This window comes from Colius striatus, chromosome 10 (genome assembly GCF_028858725.1).
Source record: "Colius striatus isolate bColStr4 chromosome 10, bColStr4.1.hap1, whole genome shotgun sequence".
NCBI lineage: Eukaryota > Metazoa > Chordata > Aves > Coliiformes > Coliidae > Colius > Colius striatus.
This window is the reverse complement of record NC_084768.1, coordinates 3,900,369-3,921,496: the sequence shown is the minus strand read 5'-3', so window position 1 is coordinate 3,921,496 and position 21,128 is coordinate 3,900,369. Positions and strand designations below refer to the sequence as shown.

Here is a 21,128-nt window from a genome sequence, read left to right as displayed (position 1 = left end):
GCCTAGGAACCATACTGAGGACACTGCTCCTAGCTGAAATCCCTGAAAGGAAGTCTCTGTTTTGGAACTCCTGATTGTTTCCCAACGCAGAAGGCAGTGCAGCCATGCAAAGGGTCGTCTGCACGGTTCAGCCGCTGCGAAGGAACGTCAGCCGAGCCTAAGCTACTGCTGCCTGCCCTGTGCTACTGAACTCTTCCCACAGGTGGATCAAAGCATTCACAGCCCCTTTATGTTGCTCCTGCCCCTTAACCTGAAATAAAGAAGCCAAAATAGGACAAAGACTCCATCTTAGCTTTTCTTTGAAACTGCAAAATACTGAGTGGAAAAAAAAAGCCCACCCTCTTCCACTCCTATTGAAATATCAAGAGCAAGATGTAATAAAAGCCTTACCCATTGGAATGACATCCATAAACTGAAAAACAAAACCTGCCTGACCTCCATAACCCACAGACTTTTTATTGCTCTCTGCAGCACGAATCCCCCACCACTCTCACTGCTGCAACGTCGGTGTACAGACGTGACAGGCCAGAATAGGAAGTAATTGGGCGTACTGCCTGTGGCTCTGTAGCAATATGGCGAACCTCAGCTCCCCCCAGAACACAGCCAGCACCAGCATTTCACAACAACGCTGTGTCTAATTAGCACAGCTCACAAGGAATCGGTGAAACTTGACACAAAGATCCTGAAAACCGTGATGCCTAGATCAGCATGGGCCCCGGTACGTCTCTCCAACTTTACAGATCGCAGGAGCTTAACAGCCACCCTTTTTTTTAGCCAAGAAATTACTCAGGCATCAGACCTGTAATTCTCTGCCCCTCGAGATACAGGAAAACAGACAGGCAGATTCTCCTTAACTTCTAAGACCTGTACGTTTTGTACCACTAACAGGAAGAATGATACAGTTTTTATTGGAGAACGAAGGATAAAATGAGTAAAAGAGAAAAAGGTCTCATATATTAATGAAGTTCAAGGGAAGGAACCTCATCTGTAAGAGATTCTAACCCTGATAGCTCCAACTGCCCTCAGTCTGGCTGCAACAAACACCATTCCCAGAGAACACATTTTTTTCTTAGTAGCCCACCTTTCAAACCAGCATTTCCAATTTGTCAACACTGTTTGACCAGCAAGTTACCTTAAGATTGTAATCTTGGAATAATTTGAAGAAAAACTAACGAGATACCTATTCATCTGTTCTAACTTGCCTCCTAATAAGCAAAAGATCTGCTCTTCCAGATCCTATGGGGATGGACACATCCACACGTCAGCAATCAAATCCGTCTATCACCCTACCTCCCACGGAATAAAAGAGGTCAGTAAGCCTTTGCCTGTTTCCTCCAACTCCCTTGAACAGTCCTCACTTTTCCAGGAGGCTGGAAGAGCTGCTCTTCTATCTACACAGGCAACTCCCATTTGTTTTAACGACTACGAAAAGATATTTAAAGAAAATAAACGTTTTGTTCCATTCTCCAGCACCGGTGCCCCGATGAAAGCCCGGGAGAAACGGTTCTTCCACGCTGGGATGAGCGGCAGGAGCCCGAAGGCCACGTGCCCCCCTCCACCCCTAAGAGGTTACAGTCCCCCGCGCTACAGCAGGTGAGGCCGCCCCGCTTTCCACCCCCCAAAGATGGACCCCGTCCCAAGGAAGGCGCAGGCCCTGCTCCGCTGCTCCCCCCCGCCCTCGCTGCTCAGGAGCGGGGCCCCGTCCCCCGCCGAGCCCAGGGCTCCCCTCCAGCATCCCCCCGAGCGGGCTGCTGCCGGCGCCGCCGCGGCTCCCCGGCCCGCGGTCGAGGCGCAGATCCCGTTCCCGGTGCCGCCCTCGGGCGGGAGGCGCCGCTCCCGCTCCCCGGCCCGCGCTCGGGTGCCGCCCGCGCCCCGCACACCGCCGCGGCGGGCCCCGCGCCCCGAGGCGGGGCTCCCCGTCCCGGGGCAGTAGGCCCCGGAGGGGAGCGCGGGGGTGCGCCGGGGCAGCGGGCAGCGGGCCGGCGTCCCGGGGCCCGGCGAGGCCTCCCCGGCCCCACAACTAACTTGTGGGACGCTCCGCCCGGCCGCGGCCCCGCGCAACAAGTTCCCGGGCAGGCCCCCACCCCGCCGCCGCCGCGCTCTCACCTCCGCCATGTTCGCTGCGCGGGCGGGCGGGCCGGCGGGCGGCGGCGGCGGGGCGGGGCCGGGGAGGGGTCACATCGCCGCCGCGGCGGAGGCAGCGGCGCCGGCGGGTCACGGTCTACGCGGCGGCGGCGGGGGGCCGGGGAGCGGCGGCGGGGGGCGGGCGGAGGGAGGGAGGGGGCACGGCGCCCGCGACGTCACCGCGCACGGCTCCCGCCGCCATCCATTCGTGTCCCCCCCCCGCCCGCCCCGCGCGGGAAGCCCGCGGGGCGCGTGCAGGCGCCGCCCCCCGCGCCCACCCCGGCCCCGATCGGCTGCGGGAATGAGGCGCGGCGGGCTCGGCGACGCTGCCTCCCGCCCGGCTCCTGACCCGGCGCCCGTACTCACGGGGGGAGCCGCGCAGGCGGTGGGAGGTGTCTCGGGGACGACGAGGCGAACGGTGAAGTCCTCGGGGAGCGGCTGTTGAGCTGCTGCTGCTGCTCCGGGCTGGGATAACACAACGATGCTTTACCAACACCGCCTCGGTCCTACGTCAAAAGAAATAAAACCAAAGAAACATTCCTCCCGCCCCAATCCAAGCGCCCAGGCCTAATGCCGCCTCTTCTCCCTGAGCCCTCCCGGCCGCCTCACCTGCCCGGGCTCGGTGCTGTCGCGGGGCGGGTTCGGGGGCAGCGCAGCCCTGGGCAGAGCTCCCGCTGCACACGGCTGGCGTTACAATGCTCGGTACGGCGCTAGCGTCTGTCTGCCAGATACTTTGGAAGAGCCTCGGCGCCCCTCGTCTCTGGGGGAAAGCCTGCCCCTGCCCTTGTCCCTGGCCAGGCCCCCGAAAGGCCCAGACCCGCCCCGCTCCCCGCCGCCGGGGCCGAGTTCACGGCGGGGCGAAGGGAGCTCCCGTCTCCCCGGGCCGCCGAGGACCTTTGTGCTTCAGTGACAAAGGGGGAGCGGGGGCTGCCGCGGCCCTGACGGCAGGGGAGGAGCCGCAGGCTGTGCAGGGGGCGGGCGGCCCGCGGCGGCGAGGCGGGCGGCCCAGCCCCGCCGGGCGCGGAGAGGGGCCCGGGCACGGGGAGGCCGCGGCCGCGCGGTGCGGCGCGAGCGGCGCGGGGTCCCTCCTCAGGCGGCGGCCGCGGGGCACAGCGCGGCCCGCGCGCCGCGCCCGGCCTATCGCCGGCGCCGTCCTTGGCAGCCAATCCCCGCGCGGCGTCTTGGGGCGCGTTGCCGCGGTTACCGAGCCCCGCGCCGCCGCCGCGGCGGGCCCCGTGCAGCGGCCCGGCCCGGGAGCGCGGGGCGACCGGCGGCTCCGGCACCGCGGCCAGGGCACGCCGGGGCTGCCGCCGCTGTCCCGGCGAGGCCCACACGGTGTCACGGGGCCCGCGCCGCAGCTCCCGCCCCTTGGCTGCCGCATCCGTGAGCTTCGCCTCACAGCACCGGACACCGGCGACACGTCTTCCAGGCTTTTATTTTAGAGCAGGCGGCGCCCCACCTCTGCCCGTCCTGCTCTCGCCTCAGAAAGCCTCCGCGGAGGCTGAGGAAATGCATCACCTCAGGTAGTATCGCCCTGAATCCTTCCAGCCCTTTACACCATTCCGGACAGTTAAGGGGTCAGTGGGCTGTGGCTTGTCTGGCTTCCAGGGTACGGCGAGGATCGCAGGCGAGCTTCAGCAGCCAGCGGCGGGTGAGCAGCTCAGGCAGCATCAGCACAAGGAGAGCAGCGGGCAGCAGAAGCCCATCCACGGCCTCCACGGGCAAAGCTGCGGCCGAGGGCTGGGCTGGGGGTAATCAGGATGCCGTACGGGTGAGAAGCTGCTTAAACTAGTACCGGAACGTTGTACACGGGAGTTACTGTGGGTGCTAAAAGCTGTCAGGAAGGGAGTGGGAGAAAGAAAGAAAAGGCATGTCTGAAAGTGAAGAGCTGTGGGGAAAGGAAATGATCCCAGAGCACTGAAATGGAGATGACTGATGTCCAAAACCAATCTGCAAGAATCAGAATACTAACAAAATCAGAGGAACGGTTCTCCTCCTAACCTAAGTACCTGCTGTCAAACCCACACGAGGTCTGTTGATGAAGGAACCTGTCTGTCTTCACCTCAGACTTAGAAGCTCCCCATAACATAGTCCCAGAGGCACTGAGGTTGGAGAAGGCTGCTCATGTCCCGGCACCCGACGGTTAACGCAGCACTGCCACCGCCGCGACAAACTCTTCAAGAGGCCCTGCTGAACACCCTCTTACAAGACAGCGTTTTGAGTACAATCAAACCAGAGGCGTATTTGCTTCTCCCACTACTTCTGCAGTACTGTTTATTTGATACAGCCAGTGAGCTCACAATGATGTGACAGTCCCTGTAGAATAAAGAAACCAGAAAAGACAACAGGGCTGACAAAGAAGGAGCAGGGGCTCCTGTAATGAGACAGAGGCTTTTCCAGGTGTTTTGCAGTCATTTTTATCAAGAGAGTTCCAAAGAAGTCTCAGGCAATGGTGAGAACCTTCTTAGGGCTGAACCCCAAGGGGAAGGCAGGGATGCAGCCCCCTTCATAGAATCTCAGTCACAGAATCTTAAGGGTTGGAAGGGACCTCGAAAGATCATTTAGTCCAACGCTGGTGTACATGAGGGGTTACCTGTCTCTCTGTCAGGTTCCTGCCTGGACTGGTGTGTTCTTTTAGTTCCAGATCAGAGGAAACGTTGCAAGTATCATCACTGTGCTTGTTCTGGGAACAGAGGGGAAACGATCATCACTACATATTTCCTCAGGTTTTTGATGATGAAGGAAAGGACGTGACACCCCACCCACTCTTCCATTCAGATCCAAACCGTGCTGCACCCAGGCAGGGTGAGCTCTGGTCACTGAGTGCTCGCTTTGCAGCCAGAGAAACTGGTTTTGTCGCTCCCTTCCCCACGCAGCAGACACCAGGAGTGAAGGCCAGCTGGAGTTCATTCCCAAGGTAAGTCCACATGCCATCTCAAACCCTGGCTCACCCTGCAGCTGTTGCACATCTGGTCTTCTGAGAGGCCAGGAGCTGGAATTGTTGTGCAGGGCTAATAACTGTCCTCTGTTGTCAAAATACAGAACCATGCCTGACACAGACACTTAAAATAGGAGGAACCATCTTTTTTGGAGACAAGAGCTCTTCATTTAAAACATTACTTAAATGACATTAAAATTACTTCAGTTTTACACGCAAATCTTCAAAATTGGCTTTTCTCAAATGCCTTTTGAATCTTTGCAATTGCTCACACTCAGCTTTTGGCAGAGAGAAAATCTGCTGACAAACCTCCCAGCACTACCTGAGCTTGGAGTTGTGAGCTCTCCCTGCTGTGAACGTTGCCTATAAGCTATTAACAAGCTAACCCCTCCTGCATCGAAGGACACGGCAGTGCTATCTGCTGCCTGCATCCTCACACAGTGGGGAGCCAACCCCTCCCAGGATTATAGGCTAGGGAGGAATCTGAGAGCTCCACAGCTTCTCCACCAGCTATTTAATGCCTCAGGATGTGCTGTCAGAGGAATTCTAGGTCTCGTTTTTTCATTGTTTTCTTTCCTAAGCTTCCCTGGATGGGGAAAGCATCCCTGGGTAGGCTATTACAGCCTGCTGGGGCTTATCCACACAGCAATGCTGCTGGTTTTGAGGCACTTTGCTCACCGATATCTGGACTCTCACAGACTATTTCTGCTTGTTTCCTTGCTCCTGAAGGACAAATGGCAGCAGCAGTACTTCTGTCTCAAACACATCAACAGCCGAGGCAGCGCTGGATGACCCGCTAGGACCTGGCTCACGCCAGGACACGACTGTTGGTGTGTCTGGTAAAGAACATGAGCTGGGTAATTACAGATTAAACTGTTTCTTGGAGCACTGGGACTTGTGAGACACTGAAGTCTGCGGATGTGACATGCCCAGCATGTCAGAGGACCTCGGTGCCTCACAAGTTTTGGCTCCTGATTGTTACAACGCCTTCAGAATTAATTTGTCTTCCTTTACATGTAGAGCAGAGAAGGTCTCACTTGGTAACCTCATGGAATTTTTCAGATGTGCAGGTGAAGCGAGGGGAGATAAAAGAAGAACTGACAAGAGAAGACTTAGATAGAAGAGTGGATCTTTACCTCACAGAGACAGAAACACTCTGGCTATTTTATATGCCAGTTGCTGTGGTGTCTGTAGAATCGGAAGAGGCTGGAAGAGTCCTGTAAGTGCATCAGTAGCTGTGTACGTGTGTGTGGTATGCTCAGCACACCCAACTTCTGCCCATCACAAAGCCCTCAACAGGCTGCTCATACACGCAGGTTCAGTGTTCCAACTACTGCTGTTTGTCATTTCACCTTTGTTTAAAGCCATATTGAGCTTGAGTCTCTCTTTTGACAAGACAGCTCCATCTCACTGATCAAATTCATACCCTCCTCACTGACAAACTAGGGCACATTAGCAAAGGGAGGAGAGGTGAGACAGTCACACGCTGAGGATGGGGGAAGAGAAGTGTGGTATCCATGAATTACATGATCTCATTGTAATGGAAATGGTAAGCAATTGCAAACCTCTGCATTGATGCTTGTGTGTGGCTTTACAGCTAATCCTTTATTAATTACAAAGACACAAACAAACTAGGCAGGCCCAGGCCGTGGCCTCCTCTGAAAACTCTCCACAATGCCTCTAGCTAGAAGAAATCTCACCTCACCACAAGTGACCTTGCCTGTTAAAATACCGTGTTTCCTCTTTGCTGTATCTAGTGTGTACCACACCAGAGTCTCCTCCCTGGCCTACCATGAACTTTGGCAAGGAGTTAACCCACAACACATAGTTGTTTGGCTCACTCCCAGGACCTGACTGGGACAGAGTGCAGCAAAGTTCTCTTCACAATGGATGTGAAGAGTAATAAACTTGTCACACAGCTTTTGGAGATGTAAGCCCCAAAGCCTGAGTCAGACAATTTACACAAGTATGTTTTTTCTACTAGTACACACACCGCTGCCCAGGAATCACAGTGCTGTGATTTAGGGGAAGAAGGAGGAGGAAGAGCTTCCCATGAATCACTTGGTGTGCATAGCACATGCTGCCAAATGTATAGGAACAGACAGCGGCTTCCTGAGCGCAGCAGACCTGTTGGGGACTAAGGTGGGGAGTATAGCCCACATCTGTTCTAGTACTGAAACCCAAAGAAACAGTTTCACCATTCCCAAAGAACCTAAAGGAGGGAGCAAATAAAAACATCCTGGTGTTGGGTTTGCCTCATAGATGCACTGCCTTTCCCTCCCAAGCAACAAGAGCTGCATGGTTCTGAGCTCCTCTGAACTCCAGCAGAGCACAAGGGAAGCAGGAGCAGGGGTGGTGCTGGTGCCCACTGCTACAGGCAGCACAGCACGGGCACACACGGCTGCTGAAAGGCAGGGAAATGAAAACCAGCAATCCAGAAAACCCCAGCAGGACGTTTAGGACTTGAAATATCCTCTCCTGATCAACTTGTGGTTAAACACACTGAGGTGCTGAATGAATAAGGTTTTCAGACAGTCAACAGCCGCTTCTCTTTTCCCAAGGGAGCAGAACAGGATTTATGTCGATATTTGCAGAAACAGAGCTGGGAATGATCGCATTGCAGACAAAATGATGCAAACCATTAATGAAGCTACAAAGAACAAGGAAGTGCAATGTGACAAAATCATCATGGAAGATAAAGGTAAACCTCCAGACCTCTGCTTCTTAGGGGACAGAGCTTCAACTTCGCTTTCAAATATGAAAGGACACGGCTGCCTTTTTCCCTTTACTTTTCAGTGATGCTGGTTTCCATTTCTATCTGCCCTAATGCAAAGAAGAGAAGCTCTGTCATGAGATGTAAAATCTTAAGGAAAGCAGAAACTCTTGTCAGTCTCACAGGACAGGTGCATTTTACAAAATGTTCAACCTCAGTGCTCTAAAAAATGATAGAGGAATATCTAGGTTTTAGCTTTGCCTCGCTATGGACACTTTTTTGTGCAGGAGGCCAAACAAAACTATGGGCCATGCTCTTCTGAGCATCTTTCCTTTGTATTTGTTGGTGTATACAAAATGAGCAGGAAAAAAAAAGGAGGAGCAAAATAGATTTTAATCTGATTTGAAAACATACCTTCCCCTTTTTTGTGTGCATCAGCAGGGCTCAGTCCAACTCATGGCTGTAAAGCTGAGCAGGCAAAGGGAAGGTTACAGGGAGCTGGCCTTGCTGAAGAGATGCCCCACACCCAGCAACCCCTGATGCAGCACACAGCAGCTGATCTACAGCCTTGTCTGCCCCTCAGAGGGTTTCAACACCCCTCTGCCACACAGCTGGGAGTGTAGTACAAAAGTCAGTCTCTGCTCCTTTATAATAACATGCCAAAACAAGAGACTTACATACCTCAGTGTAATCTCTTTCTAGGGACAGTGGTCACTTCCTGGGACCTATACGATTCCTTTAGTGCATCGGAAATAGAACCTGCAACAAAAGCAGAAGGCAGCAGAGCCCCACCTGGGAAAAGCAGCACATCTCATCCAACTGAGGAGCACAATCAGACTAGGTCTCTCTCTTCTGACAGAGGTAATACTTTTCCAGGTGTACATTTCTGCCATGTTTTCACCCTTCTAACCCATACATATTGTTATGTCGCGTGGTGAAACAGGGAGAAAATGCTTGGTCTGCCTATCTGGCACTTGGAAGAGAGTTTGCTAAAGGATCTTGGACAGGTCTGCCCTGGGACCTTGTCTGCACAATGCCATCATACACAATCTTGAATAAATAGGGACAAGGTTTCCTGGCACTACTGCAGGACAGCAGAAGCAAAACACCAATTGTGAACAATTACAGAAGTATCACACCGAGTATTTGAGCAGTAGAAGAAAACAAAACTAAAGCAAGAAGAAATGAACAGTGCAAGTGTTTTCTGATGATAGATTCTCCTGTGCTTTTTGCAGGTGGAAGAGAAGGAGACTTTTTATGCTTTCCATGTGCAAAGTATTAGCATGTTAAAGCTGTTTTTCCTGTGTTATTTGTTGTCAGGCAGCCCAAGTCGCAGAACAATTTCAGGAAGTCCTGTACTTGCCAGAATGCCTGAAGAGGAGGAATGCCACTCAGCAGCTATCCTGACGTCAGAAAACTTTCAGCAGCATTTGTTTTGCATGGAGAGAATTCTGATGGAGAATATTTTTCAACCCAAACTCGCAGCTTATCGGCAGTTTCCCATCCTTACGGGTTTGTTTCTCCTTGGCTACTCTGTTGTCAGCACCAGGCTTTGCATACTATTCAAAGTCATGGAGTTATGTCTTGAATGTCTTTACAGACAACAAGTCTTTTAAGAAACAGACAAAGGGAGGGAGAGTTTATGAGATATCAGTGTGAACTTTGCAGATTTACACTCACGGAAACACACATCCCCAGCAGGCTTGGTGGAAGAACTGAACCAATGAGCCCTGAGCTGGCTCGTCTCCTGCATATCACCACAGAAGCTTATGCAAAACATCAGCTAAACCTGTTTCCTGACAGCTAAGATGCAGATTCATTCTGCTACTTTTCCAACCAGTTTTTTGCATTGGAATGTCTTTAGAGTTTGGGTTGGGTTTTTCTTTTAATTTATTTTTATAAGGAGCCTGATGGTAAGCAGAAGTTTTAGCCTGACAGATATTCTAACATGAGTGTACTCACTGCAGGCTGTCAGAGCCATGACCTGGGTGCAAGTGCTAAGTGTTATTTTATCTTTTACAGTTCCCCAAATCTTCACTTTTTTTTTTTCCTGCCCAATATTTACTGAGAGGGAAAAATTTTCTTCTGATGGGAACAAGTGGAGTTAAGGGAAATGCACAACTCTCTCATCCTTGTGCATTTTAGATCCTGATGTTACCCCAGACACCAGTGGTACAGTAGGACTTGTGACAGAAGTTAAACAGGAGGAGCATGACAAGAAAAAGAAGGACAAGGCAGAGCAGAAGGAAGCATTCATTGACCCATCAATTCTGTCAGATCTAAATAAAACCCCAGAAGAAACGGTGCCTCCCAGACTGGAGTGGCTGTGGTCATACAAGTGTGATTTAACCGCTGGCCACCGTGTGAGCAGCATGACTTGGAGCAAAGTCAACCCAGTGAGTTTCTATATCACTTCTCCTAAGGTATTTACAAACTGGTCTAAGCAATTGTTGGTGCCAAACAACTCCTGGTTTGGGTACACTTTGTTGGGAGGGATCTCAGAGGGATGGGTGCATCTCTGAAATCAGCTAGGACGTCTTTACATCCCACACTCTGAATTTTGTCCTTCCATAAAACACCACATTGCTCTGCAGGTTGCACAGATGCACTAGGCTTTTCCTACAAATACATTGCAACAGCTTTAAGTGGTCCAGAATCTCATTGCATTGGTCCAGTTTAATACAGGTAGTCACCTGAACAAGAGTGTTAAGAGACTTGGTCTATTATAGAATTGGAAGTTGAAATTTAACACCCTGTTATTAAACTTTATCACCATTGATTGAGTTTATTCATGACAGCTTAGATACCACACCTCTGTTTCTAACAGCAATCTCCCAAGACAGCAGCATTCATCAGGCCTGAAAAGATCATAACAACAGACACAGGTTTCTGAGCAGCTGGCCCAAGTGTATTTCATTTGGTTTCAGTGGAGGTGAGAATGACTCAGACATCTCCACTTTCAGAGTAATTCAAGGCTCAGTTTTTCCAACAGAGCTCCCTATGGCCACAACAAAAATAAAGAATGGAGGGAAGGTAAAAAGCAGGTGAGGATGAGAAACATAAAACCAGTGAGATTGCCCCAAGCTGGGGGGGGGAAAAGAGAGAAAATAGAGACCATTATTTCCTACTATTAGTATACCAGATCTTCAGATATGACAAAGTTGGACACATTTATAGGCTTCAGTCTTAGAATTATAGCTCAACAAATACTTACTTTTAAAGTGTTCATTTCACAAGTTACTTGTGTGTAGGAAAAGAAATTAATGGAGTGGAAGAAAGACTGAAGCCTTGCTGTTGTTTCTTCTACTTATGGAAAGGAATGGATGGAATCCATTGCACCCCGCTGTAGGAGTTCAGGGTGGTCACTGCAGCTCCTTTCACAGCTCACGCTGACAGAGAAAAGCAGAAGTGTTATTATACATTCCATTAAATGCTGCACAATGAAGTACAGCCATAGAATAATATACATTCATCTCTGCAAAGGTCATATTTTTGTGACAGCCAAGGAGGGGAGTTGCAAACACAACTGTCAGTGACTATGAATGTCCTTTATTTGAACCGGTTTCCAGCATTCTAGAGATTCTGTTCTCACGTGTACTTTGCTGGTACACGACATGAGCATCACTTTGGCACTCAGAGTCCCTGCTAGCAGAAAGCTGCCTTTTAAAAAGATACAACTGAACTCCAAGTTGAACTGAGAGATAACTGTTAACCTGTGCTTTTAGGATCTTTTAGCTGTCGGTTACAGCGCGTTTGATTTTAAAGCACAGAAGGAAGGCTTGGCTTGCTGCTGGTCGCTGAAGAACCCCAAGGTAACATGCAGCCAGGTTGTTTTCTTTCTTTTTCTTCAATGCATCTTTCTGCCATACAACTTCTGCTTGATTTCTTTCTCTCTTTCTGTTTCAAAAAGCCAGTAAGACTGAATTTGCTAGCCCAAAGCACGTGTTTCTGGAAAATGACTCTGCCTGCAGTACCCAGCAATGCTGGCCCAAAGAAAGAGCCTGTAGGAAGCAGCTGAGTTTCTGTGCCTGTCTGTTCCCTCAGCTGACACTTCAAACAGCAGTGCTGACCACACTGGTGGTTTGGTGACACACACATCCATTCACAAGAACTAAATTCACTGTACACAGGCCGCCAAACAACTGACAGATGGCTCCAGCTCGTGGGTAGTACCCGTCTCTGCTAGGCAACTTAGCAATGCAGATCTCTGGAGCCCATTTCTGATCCCTAGGGCGACCTTCCCAAGACTGTAAATCTGTTTGGTTATTACTGTGAGTAGACCCAGGAGTGTAGAAACTCTTGTTCTTGGCCTTGATCACAGCAAAAGTGAAAAGAAATCCACTTACCTTTTGTTTTTCAAAACCTATAGACCGTTTGTTCAATACTTTGAAACTCCCATTCCAGAGAACATCTGCATTTAAACTTTAAGGATTATCCTTTCCAGTCCATTTTCTGTTGTATTGTGAAATTCTGTTCATAGAATCACAGAATGGTAGGGGTTGGAAGGGACCTTTAAAGATCATCTAGTCCAAATCCCCTGCAGAAAAAGTATATATTTGAATTATCTAACTTCTCATAATGCTATCCAAAAGACAGTAGATTTCTTAGACATAATATTGACATCTTTACATATCCATCTGAAAAATAATCTCCTTTTTAAAGGGCTAGTTTGAAAACATCTTGGAGATCTCATTACAAAGTGACACAGTAAAAACCATCTTGCATCAAATTATACAACTTGAGTTTGATTGGTTCTCCTGCCTTCACTTGGCCAAATCTGTCTATTTGACTAATTTAAATCATGCAGTGTCAAGCCTTTGATGCATATTTATCACATCAACAACAATGAGATACTCTTATGATTCCCTGATGGCATCCACAGTCCTCAGGTGCTCAACATTAAGAAATGAGACCTGCTGTTTCCTATTTCAAGAATTTGGTGCAGTGCAGCGACTGTAAGGATTTAATCTTGTGCCAGAGCTGAGTCAATGCCGTGGTTACATAGAGAAATTACATAAAAATAGAGGTTTACATTACCTGAAGCATGTTAGATTGCTTTTTACCTTCAGCTAAGTTTCTGTAATTGGAAAGGTACTTACTTTCAAATTACAAGATCAAAACCAACTGCAGACATTTTCCAAAATGCCTTGTTTTAAAGAGAAAAAAAAAGAATCAAACCCCTCACACTGTATGCACAGAGCTGAATCTTAGGCAACTTGATTTCATAGAATCACAGAATGGCAGGGGTTGGAAGGGACCTTTAGAGATCATCCAGTCCAACCCCCCTGCAGAAGCAGGGTCACCTAGATCAGGTCACACAGGAACGTGTCCAGGTGGGTCTTGAAGACCTCCAAGAAAGGAGCCTCCACAACCCCTCTGGGCAGCCTGTGCCAGGGCTCCCCCACTGAAACACTGAAACTGTTTTTCCTTATGTTTAAGTGGAACTGTTTATGTTCCAGCTTCACCACATCACCCCTTGTCCTGTTGCTATCTACTATAGAAAAGAGGGATGTCCCAACCTCCTGACACCCACCCTTTAGATATTTGTAAATGTTAATGAGATTCCCCCTCAGTCTCCTCTTCTCCAGACTAAACAGCCCCAGGTCCCGCAGCCTTTCCTCATATGAAAGATGTTCCAGTCCCCTGATCATCTTGGTGGCCCTGTGCTGGACTCTCTCCAGCACTTCTCTGTCCCTCTTGAGCTGAGGAGCCCAGAGCTGGACACAGTACTCCAGATGATGCCTCACCAGGGCAGAGCAGAGAGGGAGCAGAGCCTCCCTCGACCTGCTGCCCACACTCTTCTTGATGCATCCCAGGCTGCCATTGGCCACCTTGCCCATGAGAGCACACGGCTGGCTGATGGTTAGTTTATTATCAGTCAGGACTCCCAGGTCTCTCTCTGCAGAGCTGTTTGCAGCAGGCCCATTTAACTTATTTTACAGTGTTGTATTTCTGCATAGTCTTTCCCTAACCTTACCATCTGCACCAAGAAATCAACTGAACTGTTTAGAATATAGTACCTGTCTAGAAATAGTCTCTATGGTCATCAGCCCCTGGATTTTCCAGCACAGCCTGGCAATTTAGTAGCCAGTACCGAGAAGCCTGAGGTAAATTAAGAAACTAACTTAAACCATTCTTGTCTTTTCCCACTGGTCAGTGGCCAGAGCGTGTTTTCCGGTGTGAGCATGGCGTTACTGCTCTGGATTTTTCTGCTGCAAGCCCAAATCTCTTAGCAGTTGGAATGTACAATGGTGCTGTCACCATCTATAATGTAGCGAGCTGTAACACTGCTGCACTCCTGGACAGCAGGTAAGGTTACCATTTCCCATCTCCTCCCACCTTGCTCAACTCTTAACAACTAAAAACAATACCCAGAGCTGAGAAGCTGAGGGGAGTAATAACTGTTGAGAAGTAAGGTTTGTGAAGGCTCAGGGATGCTACACAATTTTCTCATTCCCAGCTTTTGTCAGTATCTTCCAGTTTTGCCTGGAAATGCCTACATAAACAACACTCTCACAGCCAACCCTCAGATGCTGCTTCTCCCTTGCACTGCCATCATTTGCTATTCCAGTTTCTGATGATAAAAGCTTACAGAACTTTAACACCGTCATTCCTGTTTGGGGCATGGAACTCTGTGCTGCTGCTGTGCCTACAAAGTTCCTCACATTGGAAAGGTCAAACAAATGAGTACAATGCTCTGACTTTTTTAAGGACACGCAGCAAGTTACCACCATACATCATTTTATACTCCATGTACTACCTAGGGCAATCTTGCCCCCGATAGTAAGTCCTTGGTGGGAGATCAGTGATAGCTTTTGGTGTTTTCTCAATGGTCCCACTTGCCAAAAATAGAGGGGATGTCATAACAGGTGAGGGATAAGCAAGAATTAAGAAGAAATTGAGAGAGGAGGGTAATCAAGGAGACAGCTGCCTTAAGAGCAGCTCCCTGAGTCTAAGGTGCTCCCCTGCAAGGGGTAAGATTGGTTTCATGATTCAGGTATCACAGAATCACAGAATGGTAGGGGTTGGAAGGGACTTTTAGAGATCATCTAGTCCAACCCCCCTGCAGAAGCAGGCCGATGAAAGGTGTGTCATCACGTAAACAGTGCCCTAAAACCAGATATCAAACATGTTTGGTAACATTTCCCTGGAGAAAACAGCCACCATTCAGATTTTTGTCTAAAGCTAAACCCCACTTCTTTGTAATGTTGGTTACAAAGGGGAAGCTTCATGAATTTTCAAAGATACTGTCTTGTCTTTGTTCATATATGATTTACCCTGTGCACCTTTTGTCTCAGCCAATCCTCAAATAAACACACAGGTCCTGTATGGCAACTGAGGTGGGTGGAACACAACAGAGGTATAACAGGAGACGGCAAAAAAGAGAGATTGATCTGTATCTCAGCAGATGGCCGAATAACGGAGTGGCTTATCCAGAAAAGACTGGATTGCACTGGTAAGCATCCTCCCCCACAGCTTTTCTGTAATTCAGAAACTGCAATTGCTTCATTTTCTTTCATGGGACATTCTTTATCCCAGTTATATGGAACATTTAAGAGCTGTTGGGCATTCCAAAGATGCATGAGTATTCATAGCACTGTCACATACCTCTGACAAAAACTTGTTATTTGCACAGATCTGATACAAATAAAGAGAACAGAAAGCAAGAAAATAAAATTACCAGGTGGGGAAAAAAGAAAAAGCGAAGCTCTGATATCTCAACAGGCAGCTGGAATGTGCTTTGACTTCCACCCAAAGGTAGGCTCTGAAAGCCCATCCTGGCTGAAGTATTATCCAGCAAAACTGTGCAGCAGAGAGCTTCTTGTGATGCACTAGCCTGGGACTTGGCACTAGTACTGAAAAATATTTACTGTGAAACTGTGGTTTAGGCCCATCAGTGAACAAAAGACCACGATTAGCCTCAAGTACCAAAGAGGCTGAGAATTGCCAAAGGGCAGGGAGAGCTTAATTGCCAGGACAAAACAGAGCAGGCTACTGGCTTGGGGAAGAAAACACAAAATAATTTAATGCAATACCAACTAAAATGTAACCTTAAACCCCAAAACATAACCGAAATAAAACAACACAGGGTAATACAACAGTGAAGAGTCCGACCAGCCCTTTAAGAACACCTTCTTGCCACACCTCAATGGGCTCAGAGCCCTGATCCTGGTGTTTTTACCTCTTCCCTCCTTGAACGGCCCAGGGGGGCAGGGAGTGGGGATTTCAGTCAGTCTGTTCCTGATGGCTTCTGCCCTTTGTCCCTCCTCAGGGCAGGTGGGCTCTACACCCATCCTCCCTGCAAGTCTGTGGGGTCCCTCACACATACACAGCCCTGCCCGGGCTGCTCCAACATGCATTTATCCCACAGGCTGCAGCTCGTCTCTGCCTCTCGTGTGGGGCTGCTCTGGGCCCGCAGGCTCCAGCACGGCCTGTGCCATGGCCCCTCCTCACACAGTCCCTCACCCGTCCGGGCTCACTCACACGGAGCTGCTGGTGGCTCTCAGCCCTGCCATGGCCCTGCAGGGGTTGCAGGGGTACAGCTGCATTCTCACCACGGCTTGCAGAGGGGTCTCTGGTCTGGTGCTTCTCCTTCCTTCCTCCTTCTCTGTCTGTGGGGTCCGCGTGGTCACCTCCATCTTGTATCACTCTCACACCTCCTGCCAGCACTTCACATTCCCGTCCCTAAACAGTGCTGGCAGAGGCGCCAGGTTGGCCCAGCCGGGCCGGAGGTGGGTGTGAGCCCAGGAGCCTGGGGAGAATCCAGAAACTCTTTACTGGGTCTTCACTGCAACCCACTCCCCCTGGTACCAAGCAAAAGCTGCTCCTTGGTAAACCAGAACAGAAACAAATTGCTTCTTAGCTAATAACAGTTTCACCCACAATGGATGACACAGTAAACCAAGCAAGTAAACCCTGTATGTGAACAACTCATCATTCAGCCAGGTTACTCACACTTGCTCTGGGCCAGACCTTAGGGCAGCTTTTCTCTAGGTGCTCATCAAATCAGTGAGAATGTGACTGTGCAACATCTCCTGAGTTGAGGACTTAGCAGCCCAACACATACCATCCTTGGCTTTTAAGAGGACTGTCCCTGCCAAACTCATCCAGTCCTTTCTACATTTTAGGAAAAAACTGTGATAAATAGGTTAATCCAAGCCAGGGTACTTTTGTCTTTCTTTCAGAATACTAATATTTATCTTGCTGGAACAGAAGAGGGCCATATCCACAAGTGTTCTTGTTCATGCACTGAGCAGTTTCTGGAGACGTACAGAGGCCATAAGGTGAGGGATAAACACAAAGAGCAATGCCAGCAGAAGCTGTTCAATTAAGTACACAAATTTCTTTGCTTATCTTTGACAAAAGAAACCTCAACTTCTTCCCTTATATTAGGAGTTGCATTCCCACAGCATAAAGCATCACGGTCTTACAGGATTTCTTTCTACACCATAAGGATTATTTTAAGTAATGTATTAAAACTTGTAAACTGTTGTAAAGCTTTAGTTCTGCCCGTATTCTAAGAACATGGTCTGTAATCTGATTGTCTCACAAGCCACAGTTGGATAGTCTTACCTCTGAGAGAAAGATGTCAGAACTTTAACAGCACCTCTCTATTGGAAAGCCTCTGTTTCATCCAAGAAGCTGCCCTTTCATCATCAGCTTCTCCTGACACAATCAGCTGAATGCTTTTTATTCCCAAGATCTTTCCTGCCTTAGTGCATCTGCTGCCTCCTCATGTCCTGTGGGTACACATAACACAAGGCTGGTTTTGCTCTCAAGGTCTGAGGGGTGATGGGATGAGGCTGGAACACAAACGGTTCCACTTAAACGTAGGAAAAAACTGTTTCACTGTGAGGGTGAGGGAGCCCTGGCCCAGGCTGCCCAGAGGGGTTGTGGAGTCTCCTTCCTCAGAGGTCTCCAAGACCCACCTGGACATGTTCCTGTGTGACCTGATCTAGGTGACCCTGCTTCTGCAGGGGGGTTGGACTGGATGAGCTCTAAAGGCCCCTTCCAACCCTACCGTTCTATGATTCTATGACAGTCAGGGATTTCCAGCCAAGGTCACTATTAAAACCCTCTGGTGAGGCTGGAGCTCTATAATAACACAAAGTCCTCTTTTATTTCTTCCCAAACACCAAGGGCCTGGTGTACAAAGTCGCTTGGAACCCATTCAGCACTGACATGTTCCTAAGCTGCTCTGCAGACTGGAGCATCATGTTGTGGCACCAGAATTCACAGACACCCGTTCTGACCTTCAGTTCCACCACTGCTTTTGTTGAGGACATTATGTGGTTTCCAAAATCAGCCTTCACATTTGCAGCAGTGAACGAAAGCAGAGCAGAACTGTGGGATCTTAGTGTCAGCATGTAAGTAATGACTTTTCTCGAAGACTCTGAAACTTAACGGCACACTGTTATTGCCTAACCAGTGTTGGTAGCAGATCATGGCAGCTCCATGCCATTGCTTGCTTAATGACTGAAAATATGCCATTTTGAACCACTCATCTTGTGAAAGCAGATGGCAGTCACCAGAGAATTGTGATTAGGAGTCAGATGCCTCATGGAACTGATAAAAAGGAAAACTTCTTTGCAGAAATCATAGATTCTGCCACTGTCATAGTTAAAAGGAAAAATAACACCACTGAGCTACTTTGGTGCTGGTGTGAAGTTCAGATACTCCTCATGTTTTCCCACTACTGTAAAGTAGGTGGATATCTCACATGCAGCTTAGTTAATCTGTGGCCTTGTACTGCTGCTCTGGAGTGTTTAGTAGGAAGCCCACAGTGGAGTAGGAGGCTTTTTTTTAGCAACAAGCAAAATATTCCTATAATAAAAATATTAACAACCACCACCACCTCCTTACTAGGCAATAGGACAGATTTCAGGCAAGCAGGATATCTTAGTTCACAAGCAGCTGGGATTTCTGTTTTGACTGACACCAAACAAAACACTGCCTCACTTTGGTTTCCAGTTAAGCCAGCAAACAGACAGCAAGCCAAGGAGTGTTATCAGGCCTGCATTGCTGCCAGACTTTACGTGAGTGTGCACTCAGGCAAACGGGATGTTAGCTGTTAACTCCTGTCTCTGGTTGCAGCTCGAGCCCTGTGATCTCTTGCTCTGCCAAGCCACATGTGAAATTCACAGCTGTGCTCTTTGCCATGAACACCAACTGCCTTCTCGTAGGAGACAGTAGAGGAGGAGTCAGCGTGTTTGAGCTGCAGAACCTGGCTGCTCCCAACAGCAATGAGGTATGATTCCCAAGGAGACTGTGGTGGGCTTGAGAGGCCTGCATGCTTGTCTGGCACTTCATCCCTCAGGAAGGGAGTCCTGTTAAGACCTAGCTAACAAATACTGAAATAGGTGGGATCAGATACAATTCTGTAACTAGACTAAACCCTGGGGTGGTTCCTGCTCTTTGGCATGCTATACTACTAGAAATTTCAGCAACAGGTAAATCAATGTGAAACTTCAGGATTGCAAATCCAGAGGTTGGCCAAAGCTGGATTTGAGACAGAGATTGGAACAAGGGCAGGATGGTGGAGCTTCCCCTAAATGCAGACTGCAGATGATGGCATGTGGCAGAACGCCCTTCCCTATGACCCCCTCTCCTGGCAGCCACCAAGACAGTCTCACTTCGTTGGTGTGTGCATGCAAACCCATTATCCCTTGGCTCTGCATTGCCTTCACTCTTTTAGAAGACACTGCGTATCCTAACAAGGGCTTTCCTCTCCTAGCTGAGAATCTGACTTGCCTTATAACCAGGTTCTGCATCAGCAGCAGCGTACAAACTGGCTGATGTCCCCCGTGAATCCCTTCTGCCCACTTTTGCATCCATCAGTGTCAATTCACACCAAAGCTCTCCTGGGCCTCCCTTGCCTGGTCCATGGGACAAAATTCTGACACCCACCCTGGGTAGTCCAGCACCAGGGAGATCCCTCCTCCAGCGTGTATCTGCTGGTGGCCAGCAGCCTCGAACTGCTCCCAATGGCCTTTCCATTTCAAGTGAGTACCTCTGGCATACAGACATGGGTTCCCAATTTGTCACGTGGAACTGGTGCTTTTTAAAAGCCCTAGACACTAAACCAACACACTACAGTTAAATTGGAGAGAATGATAATGCTGATGTTAATCTAACCTTCATTCTTAGGGTATTAAGCATCAATTCCCAGTTGTCAGCACTGCATTTAGAAGTCCTGGTAATTACCAGCCTCAGTTGCCAAGCACTGTAAACCACAGAGAAAAAGCTACTTCCCTTTAAAGCTAAAAGTGAGGCCATTGTTGTCCAACTTAGAAAACACAATTAGTGGGGTTTTTTTCCTACAAATCACCATGAAGCAGCCCACATCCTCCAAACAGAGAAGTTCTTCTGTTAGTAAGAATATAGGGACAATTTTCTAGGTATGTCAGAACAAGAATAAAAACATGAGTGCTTAACTTGCCTGACTTTAGATATGTGGCATAACTGAGTCACAGAGCCTCACAGGCCACTGGGAATCTCAATTTTCAGCATCCTCATTTTCCTTCAGTCCCTTTTATGCTAACAGAAAGGCCTTCCTGGGCTGAAGCAGGTACAAGGCTTAGCACAACAGCATCCACATTACAACTAATGCTAAAGGGAAATAATTACTTCAGGGGCAATCCCATCTAAGTACAGCTACCACACATGAATCATCTTGAAAAAATAATTTCCTTTATAAACAAGAGATATATTTCCAGGCTGCTAAGTATGATGCCACAAATGCAATCCAAACAGGCCTGCCAAAAAAGTGTTATTTTCAAGGAACACTGGTAAACATAGTAACAGAATTCTAAAGAATCAACTGCCATAATACAAGCTGCCTTACCATGTGTTCTGGATGCTCATTGCACAAGCAATTCTCTTCCTGGTTCATAACAGGAATTTTAGACCACTGCATGTCTTATACTGTCATCACACTGTCATACAGCTCTTTTTCCCCTCTTGTTTTGCAGGCTGATATCTTATATGACATAATGGGTGTTGCTGTGGCTCCTTAGCAGTGGCTAAATGATACCCCTACTCAGCTGGCAACAGCACGAATGAGTTACTGCAGTATTACCACAAAGCATCATTAAATTTTTTCTTTGAAACTCTTGTTATAAACTTCCTTAAAATGCTCTAAATTTTCCCCTTGAAGCCCCTCTCATTTGACAAACAGTATAGAACACAGATGTCCTTCCCTGTAATACAGATAAGGTAACCAAGTTCTCCATAGTCTTTTATCCTTGGTTTTGGGTTGTTTTTCCTGCAAGGTCTTTTTTTCCCTTGTATTACCCAAAAAGCAAAAACACCCAAATCAGCTCTTGTATAAGTCACTCCATCATACCACCAAAG

General features: G+C 48.7%; 2 protein-coding genes across 4 annotated transcripts in view; one reads left to right on the top strand and one right to left on the bottom strand.

Annotated features, from left to right (window-relative positions):
- MIER1 (MIER1 transcriptional regulator) overlaps nt 1-3,122 on the bottom strand; it is a 41,904-nt gene extending 38,782 nt beyond the window's left edge. For 2 of the 3 annotated variants that reach the window (XM_062003457.1, XM_062003458.1), the window contains exons 1-2: nt 2,734-3,122; nt 2,491-2,630 (exon numbers count right to left, since the gene is read on the bottom strand). Coding sequence is in view for 1 of the 3 variants with exons in the window: in XM_062003456.1 (XP_061859440.1) it covers nt 2,107-2,115 (9 nt within the window). In the remaining 2 variants the exon portion in view is untranslated. Of the gene's footprint in view, nt 1-2,106; nt 2,155-2,490; nt 2,631-2,733 lie in introns of those variants that run through there. The other variant, XM_062003456.1, reaches the window with a different exon arrangement.
- DNAI4 (dynein axonemal intermediate chain 4) lies at nt 2,820-20,917 on the top strand. Its single transcript, XM_062003922.1, has 18 exons — nt 2,820-2,826; nt 2,923-3,445; nt 3,526-3,895; nt 4,851-5,041; nt 5,792-5,919; nt 6,125-6,281; nt 7,624-7,763; nt 8,478-8,636; nt 9,096-9,287; nt 9,921-10,171; nt 11,501-11,587; nt 13,933-14,084; nt 15,074-15,231; nt 15,412-15,533; nt 16,961-17,059; nt 17,916-18,142; nt 18,870-19,023; nt 20,747-20,917. Exons 1-18 carry the CDS (start codon nt 2,820-2,822, stop codon nt 20,789-20,791), a joined length of 3,162 nt encoding a protein of 1,053 aa, XP_061859906.1. The 3' UTR covers nt 20,792-20,917.
- The last annotated feature ends 211 nt before the right edge of the window (nt 20,918-21,128 follow it).